The sequence below is a fragment of the Drosophila subpulchrella genome, chromosome 2L (assembly GCF_014743375.2).
Source record: "Drosophila subpulchrella strain 33 F10 #4 breed RU33 chromosome 2L, RU_Dsub_v1.1 Primary Assembly, whole genome shotgun sequence".
Lineage (NCBI taxonomy): Eukaryota > Metazoa > Arthropoda > Insecta > Diptera > Drosophilidae > Drosophila > Drosophila subpulchrella.
In genome coordinates this window covers 4,647,259-4,660,640 of record NC_050610.1, presented here as the reverse complement: position 1 = coordinate 4,660,640, position 13,382 = coordinate 4,647,259, and the positions used below count along the sequence as shown (strand labels likewise).

Genomic DNA, 13,382 nt, shown 5'->3' with positions numbered 1-13,382 from the left:
GATGTTTAGAATTTCGCACAAGGTACAAATCTGTTAACGCTGAGCAACCGCAGACAGCCACCGGAATGTTGGCGCACAGACAGATGTAGATGCACAGGGGCCTGAGATAACAAATCACTCTAATTGATGAAAACATTAGTGGGTTACCTTCTTGACTAAAATATTATTTAATGCATATGGGTTCAAAAATGTATTTTTAACATATAAATTGTATTTTTACTACCTTTGCCTGTTCCAAGAGTATTATGTATATGATTAATGATGTATTTGTTTTCAAGGGAAAGCTGTTTATAAATTATTTCCATTATATTAAAGGTGTTATTTAATATTTATAAAAACTACTCAGCAATATTAATTAAAATTTTACCTATTAATAATTTTTTTTAATATTAACAACCACTGTTTGCTAGATTTTCCATTTATAAATAGCACGGAAGGTAAATATATGTGATTCGCCTAGTTTCTAGTCTGGCATTGTCAAACTGGGACTATTTCCTTCTATAAAGCAGAAGCACTCGCGCAAAGGAAGTCACAAAAAATACATGGAAAAGGAAGTGACTATTTATTTTATAAATTGCATTTTCAGCTCAATTTGCCAATCGTCGAATTTCCATTTCCCTTTAGCCAATTTAAGCCGCTTAGCCAATGGCCTTAACTTCGGCGCTGAAATTGAAAACTGAATTTGACTAATCCACGCCCACCCTTTTTCTAACGATTTGATGGAATTCTTTTTTTGGATTCGTTTATTTGTAATATAATTTAACATTTAGATTTTGATTTCGGAATTAATTTGTACATTAGAATCAATAATAAAATGTAATTATTTAAACGTTATTCGTACGAATAAGTAATGAACAAAGCGACAATATTTAATTGCATTTGAGTATGGAAGAAATAAAGAACAAATGTTTGGTATTGTTCACTTATCCGGATATATCAACCCTCCTATTTTGATTAGTTCGAAGTTCCTTAGGGCTGCGAGGCCATTCGAATCCTGGCCGTGGCCCTTGACTTTGTGTGTATTTCAGCCGTTCGCAGCGTGATGCCAAAGATGTCCTCGTGGTAGCGACTCTCGTCCTAGCAAAAATCGAAACAATGTATGTAGATTCGCTGTCATCAAATGTTGGTTTACACTACATTGTTCAAAACTATATTTGTGCCAGCTGGGAAAATTGTTCATACGCAGAGTGCGGCAGGGAGGAAGCCCTCCACTGTCGGTATTTATAGCTAAAGCTCAGCCTTATACCACTAAGGATACTTACCCGCAGTGTTAGCAAAAATGTCTCAACTTCCGCCTCACTTTTCTGCTCTTTGCCGGCAATGCACTTCCTGCCAAAGAAAAAGGAAAATATGCTAGAGCTGAAGTGTGTATAGAAAATACAGGAAAATTCTGAAAACAGTTTATTTATTCGCTCTGGGATATGAAACGTAATCCATGGGGACGGTGGGGCGAAAGAGCTTTAAGATTTATAAACTGACGGGTTGAAAGGAAAGACGTAAAATAGCAATGTGGGCACAGTCATATAATTTGCAAGAATAATGCTATTACTTCAAGATTACATTTCTAGTATTTCTGCATTAATATCATTTCATTTTGCGTAAATTAATATGGTCATTTCTGGATTTTTTTTTGATCCAAACAGTTTTTCTTCTTCATAATTTATTAATTAACATGAATTTCATTTCAATTAGCAAACGCAAAAGATGAGCCCCAGGATCAGGTCTGGAGCCCGGTTTCAATTAAACTAAACCGCTTAAGATTACGAGCAGGTCCCCATTGAAATCCCCCCCAAAGACATCGCCATTATGCAATATCCTGTGTGTATGGATGGAGACAGCCCGTATTTCACAATAAGGCACTTAATCAGGAGCTTTGAAAAAATGCGAGGCAGAGAGACGAAATATAAAAGCCAAACGATGGCAAAATACCTGACCGTTGGGCATTGGAAAACAGAAAACTCCCAGTGGTGACCAGGCAAAGGAGGTGGTTCAGGATGGTTTGGGCCTGATTCCCCAGGAAGAGAGCAGCATGGCCCACTCCTCGGCCCAAACACACAAAGGCAATCAAACTTAACGGCAAAGCAAACCTTACCTGATGGTCTGGTACACATGCTCGGCCATCGTGACATCGCCGCAGACGTAGATGTGACCCCTCTCCTGGACAATCAACTGGTACAACGAATCGAATTCCTGTTCAATCAGGTCCTGCACATATGTCTGCAATGCACAATCAAAAAACAAATCATTGTTTAAGCGGGAATTGCTCATAGACACGGAGGACGCCTCAATGATTGATTAGCAATTTTGTCTTTATTGAGACATTTCATTTTGCTACATTCTGTGTATATTAAGACATCTGCTTAATTAATATCAAAAAACGTTAAATTATTAAGACAATGTATTAAGAAAAAGTTTTTATATATTTCACAATTGAATTTACAAAGTATAAGAATAAAAAGTTTAGGACTTTAGAATTGCAATGTAAACTAACAAGCAGTTTTTCTCAATCCTTAGGTTTAAAAAGCTTTGACTTTTAACAATAAGGATTCATAACATACCTTTGGAATCTCCTGCTCTCTGGACAAAGCCAGAAAAACTCGGTCCAGGATCTGATCCTTCTCCAGCTGCTCCTTCTCCTCGGCGTACAGGTCCACATCCCGATTGCGACAGCCAAAGAAGAGCCACATCTTGGGCAAGGCGGCCACGGGATCCAAGTCGCGAAGGACCTGGAACTCCTGCCAGAAGGAGCGGAACGGAGCGATCCCAGTGCCGGGTCCAATCAGAATGATAGGGCGACTCCGGTCAGTGGGCAAATGGAAGCCCAGGGCGCTCCTCACGAACATGAAGAGCTCGTCCTCCGCCCGCAATCCGGATAGATAGTTGGAGCAGACGCCATAGCGCTCGTCACCTTGTCCATCCTCGGAGCGGTACTTCACGATGGCCACCGTCAGGTGGATTTCATCACTAACCCGACGTGGCGACGAGGAGATGGAGTAGAAGCGGGGCTGCAGAGGCGTCAGCTGGGCCAGAAGAAGGGGCGCCGGTGGGCGACACGAGGGGAACTCCTCGAGGACGTCCAACAGGTGGGGTAACCTCCAGTGCCTCCAATCCTCATAGGCCGACGAATCATTGACCAGCAACTCGAGGCGCTCCTTGTCCGCTGCATCATCACAGAATCCCGCCAGCAGGGTGAGCAGCTGCCGGGATGGCGGAGTGGTAAGGTCGAAGAATCGGGCCAGGAGATTCCTCAGGGTGTCCGGCGGTATCTTGTCGTGCGGCTCCCAGCACTTGAAGATCCCATTCGAGGTCTGCTTCTCCTTGAGCAGCTGCAGCTGCAGCACCTCGTCGGGATTATCCACGCCCACCAGGCGATCCAGCAGGCCATCGACCAGTTGGGAGCGATTTGCCGGGAAGATGCCCACATGGTCACCCGGCTCGTACTCCAGGCCCGGCGCGCAGATCTCCAGCAGCATCGTGGTCTTGGCCCCCTCGCTCAACCGGGTCAGGTTGTGGGGCTGCGCCTTGATCTTGCAGCTGTGCACCTTCTTGTTGTGGTACTTGGACAGACTGCTGTCCAGGGAGCCCTTGCTCACCGAGGGCACCAGGCGCACCGTGTTCACGGTCAGCGAGTCGTTCTGCAGGGCCAGCGAGGCGTCCGATAGACTCTCCTCTGGATCCAGACAGAAGGTCTCGCAAGCGAGCTGAATGAGATGGGTAGAACTAAATTAGAATACCTAAAGAACTTTGGAAGTTCCTTTTCTTCATTTTGATGAAACAATTAGTATCGAAGGTGGATATCATTCTAAGGTCAATCTAAATTTTTTTTAAATGCAATATATTACATATTGCTAGAACTACACAAGTTTTTGTCCTGAGTCTTAAAAACTTGAAGCTGATGGCTGTGTGTTACTATAAATTAGAAAAATGTTCTACTCATAACGAAATTGTTATTCAAATTATGAAAATATTTTGAAATTTAAAAAATATCGCCGTATACTAAATTTAATTCGGAAGTCAATCTAAAATTCTTATGAAAGCAGCTTCATTAATTTGCTTAGACCTTAATAATTAACTTTTACTTCAATTTCAGATAAATATCATTCTATAGTGACAGTAAAATTTTTAATAAATTTTCTTATTTCTTAAATCATTTAATAAAGACTCTAAATTCTTAAGAAATGTAATTCATTTGTAGGGTATTTTTTTTTACTATTTTTCTGTGTCGTCTTCTAGAAAAAATATTGCTGCAAAGCAGCCCTTGTTCGTTAAAAAGTGCGGTTGCACCTTAAGTCCATTGCGTATACGCACTGTTTCCTTGCAGCATTCCTTAACCAAACACATAGCATATTTTCCCTGTGCCTGCGCACAGATTCCGGAGGAAGATGTCACTTTGGCCCGCGCCACTCACCTTGAACACCTCGGGCGCCCACTTCCGGAATGACTGCTCCTGTCCGCACATCTCGTCGCCGTAGGCCACCCGCAGCAGGCGCTCGCCGCCCAGCTCGCCCAGGATGTTGTCCACGTACTGGCCGAAGGCGCAGAAGTTGGGATAGGCGGAGGAGCCGAGTGCGAAGACCGCAAACCGGACGTTGGACAGGGGGCCGAAGGTCTCCTCGGTGAAGGTGTCCGAGGTGGAGCCCCGCAGCGAGTCCCAGCGGTCGATGCGCTTCACCTGTTGCAGCGGCAGCTTCATGAACTCCTGCCGCGAACTGGCCTTCATGAAGGACTTCGAGGAGCCAATGCTGTTTTTTGGGTGGGAGAAGAACATAAATAAATATCAGGAAGAATTACCAGGGAAGATTCCCGATTCTGTTTTCAGTGCGCCTCTTTCGGTGACAGCCCAAAAGTATGCAGCCCCCTTTTTGGCAACAGTCCCCCGGAACCAGAACACTCAAATTAAAATGGGGCCTGTTTGGAGGGGCTTTCCCGCCCCCAGATTCATATTTCACAAAGGCCGACCTAACAAAGGGCTGGGGGCGTGGTCAAGGGCGGCTGTCCGCCGTCCGCTGCCGGTTGTTGTTGTTGTGCAGCAACTAAACAATGAACAAAACACGCCAAAGGAGGCAACAATAAAAGAAGAAAAGCAGAGGCTGACAGCAAAGCATTTATTACGCTTGTCATTGGATGTAGTAAAAAACAGGAGGAAAAAACCAACAAAAAATGAGAAAGAAATGTGCAAAAACTGCCAAAATAAAATGAGCTCAAAGTAGGGCTGTTGCCTGGAAGAAAGGACAAGATTTGGACTTGAATTTGGACATGGCAATCCACTAAAAAAACGTAATCATCCGCTCGTCAGCGGCAAGCTTTTTCCCAGCATGTGAGTTTTTCCCCTCCACCGCAACTGCAGTTCCTCAGTCGGGTAACGAAAGGGAAAACCACCCAGTTGAGTGATGATTCAACAATGAACAGTGGCAGTTTTTAACGAAAACCAAAGAGCCGAGGAAAAGTCCGCTTTTGGCCAGACTGCACGACTGCTCGACTGCCAACTGCATCTGACCATGGCCCACTCTGTGATGGCTCCATGGCATAGTGCGTTTAAAACTATTTGAGCTCCTGCTGCTCAGCTTGGCTTTGGGTCAAAGTTTATGGCTTTGGTGGGGTCGTAAAAACCTGTTGCCCCGAGCTGAGGGCTCAGGACCCGTCACGACCGCCTTGGCTGGCATGGAGCTTACAAGTTGTAAGAGCTTGTTAACAGCGACTGATGGAGAAGAACCCGCCGGGGATTATGGGCAAGATAGAGCCACTACTCGATGGTCTCGCAGAGGAATATTAAATTACGGCATTACTATTTAAGCAGCTTCATAAGGAGATCTTCTATTTTACCAACGAGATACAGTCGAAATTATATCGAAAGGGATTTAGCAATAGTAACTTGCCTTCGCCATTTAATTAGAAAATGAATATTTACACATTACCGAAACCACAGTCAGCATATCTGTGGGTTAATAATTATTTCCGGGAGTTCATCTCTCTTGCAAATCCTTTTACCCATCTCCTGAACTTCTGCCACCTCAGAGCTATTGTAATTATAAGTCAGAGTAATCCCACATACGCAATTCATCACTGTGGCAAGTAGCAGAACTCAACGCTCCGGTGCTTAGCCAAGTTTTAAGCTGAGTGACGCCTATCAACTTAATCACACGCTCCTTAAAGCAGCAACAACAACGAGCTAGGTAGATCCTGCACGCAAACAAACAGACATCCTTTCGCCATCCTTTCCATTCCTTTCGAGCCAGCAGCCCAAAAGTGCAGCTTAGCGTGAAAAGAGTGTTGTAATTTACAGCTCAACTGAAGAGGGAGACGGGGCGATGGGAGGTGAAAGAGATGGGAACAGAGCAGGGCAGGTGGCAGAGCAAAACTATTGAAAGCGAAAAACACTCGCAGGGCCAAAGGACGAAGAGCCAGACGGGAAATCCTGGACTCGGCATAATTAAAACGCTGCCAAGCTGCGTGTAGAATTGGCTGTACCTTTACACTAAAGCACTGCTAGAAACGACTTCTTAATGAACTAAGACTAAAAGAAATCCTGTCTAGCACCCACATTTTTTTATATTTTGAAACATTAAATTAGATTTGGTTCTGATGATGATATGAATACCATCTACACGCTAAAAGTTGATCATTAGACCATTCTTAAAGCAATAAAAGTGTGAAATCTCGGAAACAGAGAATTTGCTGCATGCATGTCTCAATCTCCCTCGCACTTCCTTTAGCTGAGTAACGGGTATATAATAGTCGAGGCCGTCCATAATAGCGTATTTTCTAGTTAAAATATATTTACTACTTAGAAAGTACAAACATCAAAATTCAAGAAAAATTAATAAATTTTTAATTTTTTTTAGCAATATAAACTTTATTCATTTTTTATAATGTTTCACAATGCGTATACTTAATACTCGCAGTGTACTCTCGAGCATCATAAATTTACCAAGTTGCCTAAAAGCTTGCAGTGCCATTTTGCCCCGTATTTATTCAACCGGCTCTTGAGTCGAGTGGCCCTATCCAGCAACTTGTACTTGTAATTATTTTCGTGCACTTGAAACCTGCTGAGAGTGGGCATATAAAAAAAAGATGCTAATGATTTTGACAACCATTTTACTCAAGTGTTTGGCTCCACTCATTATGCAAAGTGGAGTAATTGCGAGCTTATAGGTGGCATCATCAGCGTGAAACAACTTTTATGGCGAAATGCAACGTGCCCACCGCCACCTCTCCTCCTCTTTTTGCCTCTGTGATGACGTCTAAGGCTGAGAATAAGTGCCCCGTTCCGTGTAGTTGCAGTTTACAGACAACCGGATACGGATGTCAGGTGCTCACACATAAAAACACAAACACCCACCCACTGGCACTTAAAAGCACACTCAGAGGCGTTGATGGCATAATAGACTGCAATTAAGTGAGCTCGAGCTGACAGTCACTTGACTCAAAGCAGGACAAGGCCAGAATTTTGAGATGAGATGTGCGCTTTTGTGGCTTTTAAGCGATTCCATTCCATTCCCCAACCACAGAAGTCAAGCTATCCAAATAGTTTCACAATTTATTGACTGCAAAAGTCTCCTCACTGATTTGACTTTTGCTCCGAAACTATTCCGAAACTTTTAAGCAACTATTTAAGTTTCAATTTCGAAAAGTTGCACCAGCAAGTTTTCCAGGTCTAAGCTTTAAAATTAAATCAATCGAAGCAAACAATTAACAGCAAAGCAATTTCCGAAGCGACAAAATGCCTCGGGAAAATAAGAAAAGCAAATACAAGAGGCAAGCTCACCCATGCGTTTAAGCAGCCAAAAGGAGGACCTTCACATGATGTTGATAGCCTCCCCGAAGCGATTTTGGCATCGGGCTCAGCAGCTTGCTTGTTTAAATTGCTCATACGCCGCGTGGGCCAAGTGAGGGAGCCAAAAGGCAGTCGCCTCTCATTTTGCTAATGCCTGGCTGGCAAGAATTGCAATCGATTAAGGGCAAAGCTTTAAGTTTTTAAAAATAATTGAAACGATTAAGGCCGGTCCCGATACAAATATGCCCAGGATGCGCACTATAATTTGCTTAGCAATTCATCATAACATAAATTGGCAACGTGGGCTGAGGCACGCCAATTAACTCAGGTTTGGCTCAATTTCTTCGAAACTTCCGCCTAAATTAGCTTCGCCTACTTTAACAAGCAGATATACTTATGCAAACACAATAGGATCGTATGAAAACAGCAATAAATCAAATTAATTGGTTTTTACAGCAGGCGAAAAGAGTGAAACCGAAAACGAGGGAGGCCGCTCTTCATTATTCGGCCATTATAATAAATACAAATTAATAAACATGCCGAAATTCAACAATAAACACGCACAATTATGTCAAATCAGAGATTTCCCCCAATTTTATTCAATTAAAGTATCTCCCTTATCGAAAATGCGGCCGCAGGACATTTTTAACAGCCTGACTTACGTAATATGTTATTGAATTGGCTTCCGTTCGTGGCAGAGAGTTTGTGTGATTTTTTTGCAGCCTCTGGTCCTTCGGGAGCTCCATATGAATTTTCAATTTCATTTTCAACAGGCAACTCCCAGCTTGTTTAGGTATAAATTTAGCCACCAACGAACGGCTGATGGTGTGTGTGAGTTCCCCAAGTTGTCAAAGTTGTCAAGCGGAAATCCCCTTTACATCATAAAAACCCTCCACAGACATACGTGAGGGAAAATATCGAAATAACAAAATTATTGTTATTGTTTTTTCCTCGTCGGTGGGGGGGTGGGAGTATAAATGGGTGATGGGTGGTTGGGAAATTGCGCGGATTTGTCTGCTCTCTCAAGCGGCACGCACTTAAGTGCGTGTCTTTATCCTTTGTGTGCGTCGGTATGTGTGCCACTTGCCTTGGTGTGTGTGCGTTTGTAATTTTAAAGCACTCGGCACGCAGACGACGACAGAATATGTGGGCCAACAACAACGGCCAATTAATAATACAAAAATGCCAAATATGTGTCAGCAATAATGGGGACTACGAGGAAAACCCGAAAATTTGGGAATTAAAAGAGGCTACAGTGAGCATTCTTTCAAGGTAACATTGGGAATACTTTTTTATCTCTTAGATTCTTTTTATAATGTCTTGATGGGATTGTAATAAATATTAAAAAATATGAGGTAACATAAGAAATATTTTGTATCTCATTGATTGTTTAGAATGCCTGAAAGGCTTTTAAATAAAAATCAAACAAAAGTTCCACTTGTGCCTAAAAAGTCTTTGTATACCAATTTGTTTTTTCAACTGAATAAATATATTATTTTGCTATTTCTTAACGCCAATATATATTATATTATTTCATGAACTGTTGTTCGACATCTAAAAGTTTTTGTTTTCATTTTAAAAGATTTTATTACAAAATTCTACAATTTACCCATTTTCTTTATGGCATTTTTTCATCCATTCTCAATTAAACCAACTATATTGGACAGCATCCAACCCCCAGCTAAATAATTAATTAATCCAGCTTGTCTGCTCTAACCAACGACAAGGAATTAAAATCTCTTCGCATGCCCCACAAGGTATACAATAAAAATTGATACGCAAAAAAAGCAATTTGCATAAGCTTGAAATTCAAAATGAAAGAAAACTTGCTTAAAAAGCAATTCAGTTGCGCCCTTTCCCATCCCTATTTATGATCCTTGCCCCTCCACTACAACGAAGTAACCACAGAAAAAATTGATTTATACGAAATTTATGCAAAGACTGCGCCAACAGAGAGGAGAAAGCAGGATGGGTCATAAAAAAGAGGGAATTTATTGACTCACCTAGAATCCTGCAATCCATGCTCGCCAGACTCCTGGACACGCATCGCATACAGCTCCTGCGAGAATAGCTGAGCGAAAAAAGGAAGCAGGACGAAAAGTTAAAGTTCACATTTCGGGTCGTTAGGAGGCCGCTCGGCCTAATCCATTAATTAGTTTTGATATGATCCGGGGGGAATACTTACCTCGCCGTTTTCGGGGGGATCGCCGTTGCCAAAGGTGGAGGCCACAACAATTAACAATGCCTCGTGTTCGATGGAGGATATATCGTAGTCGGACATGCAATATATCTAAATGAATAAACAATTTACCGCTTTAGCAGTGCGTATCTCATTTCGTATCGTTTCTTTTTGCTGGGCCAAACACTTTTGTGGTCATTAGAAGCTTGGCCCATCCCCCAATAAACGCATCCACGGAAGCGGTCCTAATGAGCCTGGATTCTCGAATGTATCTTGTAGTTTGTCACAGGTGTTTGCAGCTTATCTTATTTAGCCAGCCGTTAGCCGGCAGATGCTTTTTACACACACATGACAAGGGCACTAGGCCAAGCTGAACTGAATCCTCTGGATTGTTTGAAACTGAACAGACCGGACACTAAGCTGGCACAAAAAATGTAAAACTAAATTTCGGTTTTATGCTAATTTGTCTCATGTGGCGCTGGCCTTTTCCGAGAGCCTAAGGTCGCAGGTTAAGTCCAGGGAACCCGAAATGGGGCTAATTTTAGAAGTAGGTTAAAACGTTTTATAATGTCAAATTGGGGATCTCATTTGGCAGTATGAAATATGCTTAGTGCCCGGGACAAAACCCATTTCCAGAGATTATTTTGAACAAATTAGAAAATAAATGTGAAAAACAGCAAGGAGTGTTAGCATTTTGAAGTGTTAAATGGACTTTGAGGGGTTTACTTTGAAGTTAAGCAGTAATATACCATGTTTTTTTATAAACTCACCTGTGCATTGAATGCGTGTCCCAGTAGTTCACATAGTTGCTTGGCATATTGCTCGGATTTACCAGTTTCGGTGGCATACAGAACGGTTGCCTTTATGCGCTTCGACAAGGCGCGTCCAAACAATTTCGATGTAAATTTCACAGCCCTGCAACGAAGTGAAAACGAATGATTAGCTCGTATTTGGCGAATGCTGAAACACTTAAAGCTGCGTCAGCGGCAGCACGACCATCATCATTAGACCCATAAGCCTTCATGTCGGGGGTAAGGCCATAACATAGAACATAACGGACGCCGGCTGATACAGCCACTTTGATTGACATGCCAAGTAATTGGAAAATTGTCTACAAGCAGAGCATATATTTTCCTGTAAGGACCCACACACATGGTTAGTCAATAATCAAAAGGGCGCAAAAGAATTTTATTGCAAGGAGTCGAACGATGCGTTTTCCCGCGCGCCTCTTATGTCGTCACTTAAAGTTGGTTCGCATAAAATTTTATGCACAGTGTGAAAAGCAGGGGAAATCAAGGAAAATCGAGGAATGTTACTTGCACTATGAAGAGCCAATATAAGAAAGGAAACCCTTCTGTTGCTTCAGTGCCAGACACCGGTCAGCATTCTTTCGCCTTTATTTTTGAGCCTTTCATTTGTAAATAAGAATAAATATTAATATCAGGAGTATATCATAGCAACAGAATTTATGTTATGAAAGCTATGTAAAAATAAACTCTCACTGCTAAGTAGCTTAATGGCACAGTTACCATTGAGGATTGAATCTTAATCATCTCTTTGGGATTAAATTATTATACTTATTGTTAAACTTTTATAAGGGAAAGTATGCCAAAATGAATTATCACTGTTTAGTAACTTAATGATAAAGCTTAAATTAAAATTTGTATACATTAATCTTTAACTTTTATAATGGAAAGTATGCCAAAATGAATCAGTATTGTTAAGGAACTTAATGATAAAGTTATCATTAGGTCTTGAATCTTAATCATCTTTAGGATTGAGAAATTATGCCTTTATCTATATATTATGGAAAGTGTTAAAAAGTGTATCATAATTATTAAATAAGTTTATCATTAAGTTTCGAAACATAATAATCTTTACAGACTAAGATAAGATTGATTCCAAAAGATTCCAAGAGAAAGCAGAGCAAGAACTGAACAGACACTAAAATAATTTCCAAAACAAATCTAGGGTGTTCCAGAATTCGAACATCCCCCTGAAGAATTCATATATATTATTTTTCTTTCGGATGGCATTGTTTTCTTTGCTCTGCGCCTGCTGGCTGCTCCTGACGTGGAACTACTTTTTGGGATAAGGGGGAAACTGGGTGCTTATAGGCAGTTTAAATGTAATTCAATATGTCTGGCACTTCGCACTTTGCAGCACCTCGTGGGAGACCCACTTCAGCACTTCGTCACCTCCCAGCCCCCGAACCTCCATCCCCACGCATTACGCTGCACACTTTTGTGCGAGCATGAATATAATTTCATTTTCATAAAGTTGTCGATGTCAGCGCTGATTTAATTCCATTTCATCTCATCAGCGCTAAGAGGCGCGGCGCGTGCTGAAACAATTAAACTTAATTATGTCTACAGCCTGTCATCCCAACAGGGATATATGTGCGAATACATATATCCTCATAAATACGTAAATACGAATGATTTTGCAGCGCCACCATCATTTAAGCATTGGAATATGTTGCGTCCTCGAAAAGGCTTGATTTAATGGAAACTCGTATACATATGCATTTGCAACAATTTTAATTGATAACTTTTTAATGAATTTGTGCCAGCCATTTTGCAGTTACTTGTTGGCCACGGCTTCCTCGGAATGATTGCAGTAAATTAAAATTAATTAGCATGAAAAACACGCCGGCGTGGACAACGTCATTAATATGCAGTGATTTAAAGAGCGGTCGTTAAATAATCATTATAATTTTGCACGCTTTATTTAACAGCAGTTTTCAGGTATCCATTTTTTTCCCACCCGCTTAATTGTGTAATTGATTTTATTTGTTAGGGCTCACCGCAGTTGTTTGTTTGAGCATTCGATTAATGGATTGATGCGTGAATAGGTGTAAGGATTAAATGCAATTCAGCCAATAGTAGGCAAATAATTGCCACAGATTTGCATAAGCTATTGGAAACTGATAGTTTGTGCCTCGTTAACTCAATTGTTCGCAGATAAATTTCTGTATTGTACAAAGGGTGATATTTCATGGCTTCTACAATATGGGTATGTCTTCAAATATTATTTCAAGGGAAGAGATCAAGCGAATTAAATATTGTATTGGGTTATTGTTTTATTTAGATGTATGACTTGTACTTTCCGAACCAGTGTGTTTATACAAATTCTCTTTCAGTAATAAACACTGAAGAATTTAACTTTTCCATTGTGATAGCGGAAACTAGATTATAAATGTCTTAAATATCACCTCGATCCGAGTAAGCACGTCAAATTTGCATAACAATCAACTTCCACCGCTCATATGTTCCCAATTCTCCTCCCAAACCAGGGGTAGATTTCAGATAGCAGGTAGCGCAGGAGTTTCCCGGGAAATAACATTTAAAATAACAATAACGAGGACAACAGAGATGATGCAATGTACCAAATTTTCCGGGCGACTTGATAACTGTGGAGCAGATGGAG

The 13,382-nt window shown here is 41.3% G+C and overlaps 1 protein-coding gene across 1 annotated transcript in view; it reads right to left on the bottom strand.

The window, feature by feature from the left end:
• Positions 1-760: 760 nt before the first annotated feature.
• The window catches only part of LOC119546895 (nitric oxide synthase), a 40,110-nt gene continuing 27,488 nt past the window's right edge, over positions 761-13,382 (bottom strand). The window contains exons 13-20 of the mRNA XM_037853518.1: positions 10,724-10,868; positions 9,960-10,064; positions 9,778-9,845; positions 4,409-4,742; positions 2,559-3,701; positions 2,093-2,217; positions 1,263-1,329; positions 761-1,077 (exon numbers count right to left, since the gene is read on the bottom strand). Coding sequence (XP_037709446.1) covers positions 970-1,077; positions 1,263-1,329; positions 2,093-2,217; positions 2,559-3,701; positions 4,409-4,742; positions 9,778-9,845; positions 9,960-10,064; positions 10,724-10,868 — 2,095 coding nt within the window. The 3' untranslated portion in view covers positions 761-969. The remainder of the gene's footprint in view (positions 1,078-1,262; positions 1,330-2,092; positions 2,218-2,558; positions 3,702-4,408; positions 4,743-9,777; positions 9,846-9,959; positions 10,065-10,723; positions 10,869-13,382) is intronic.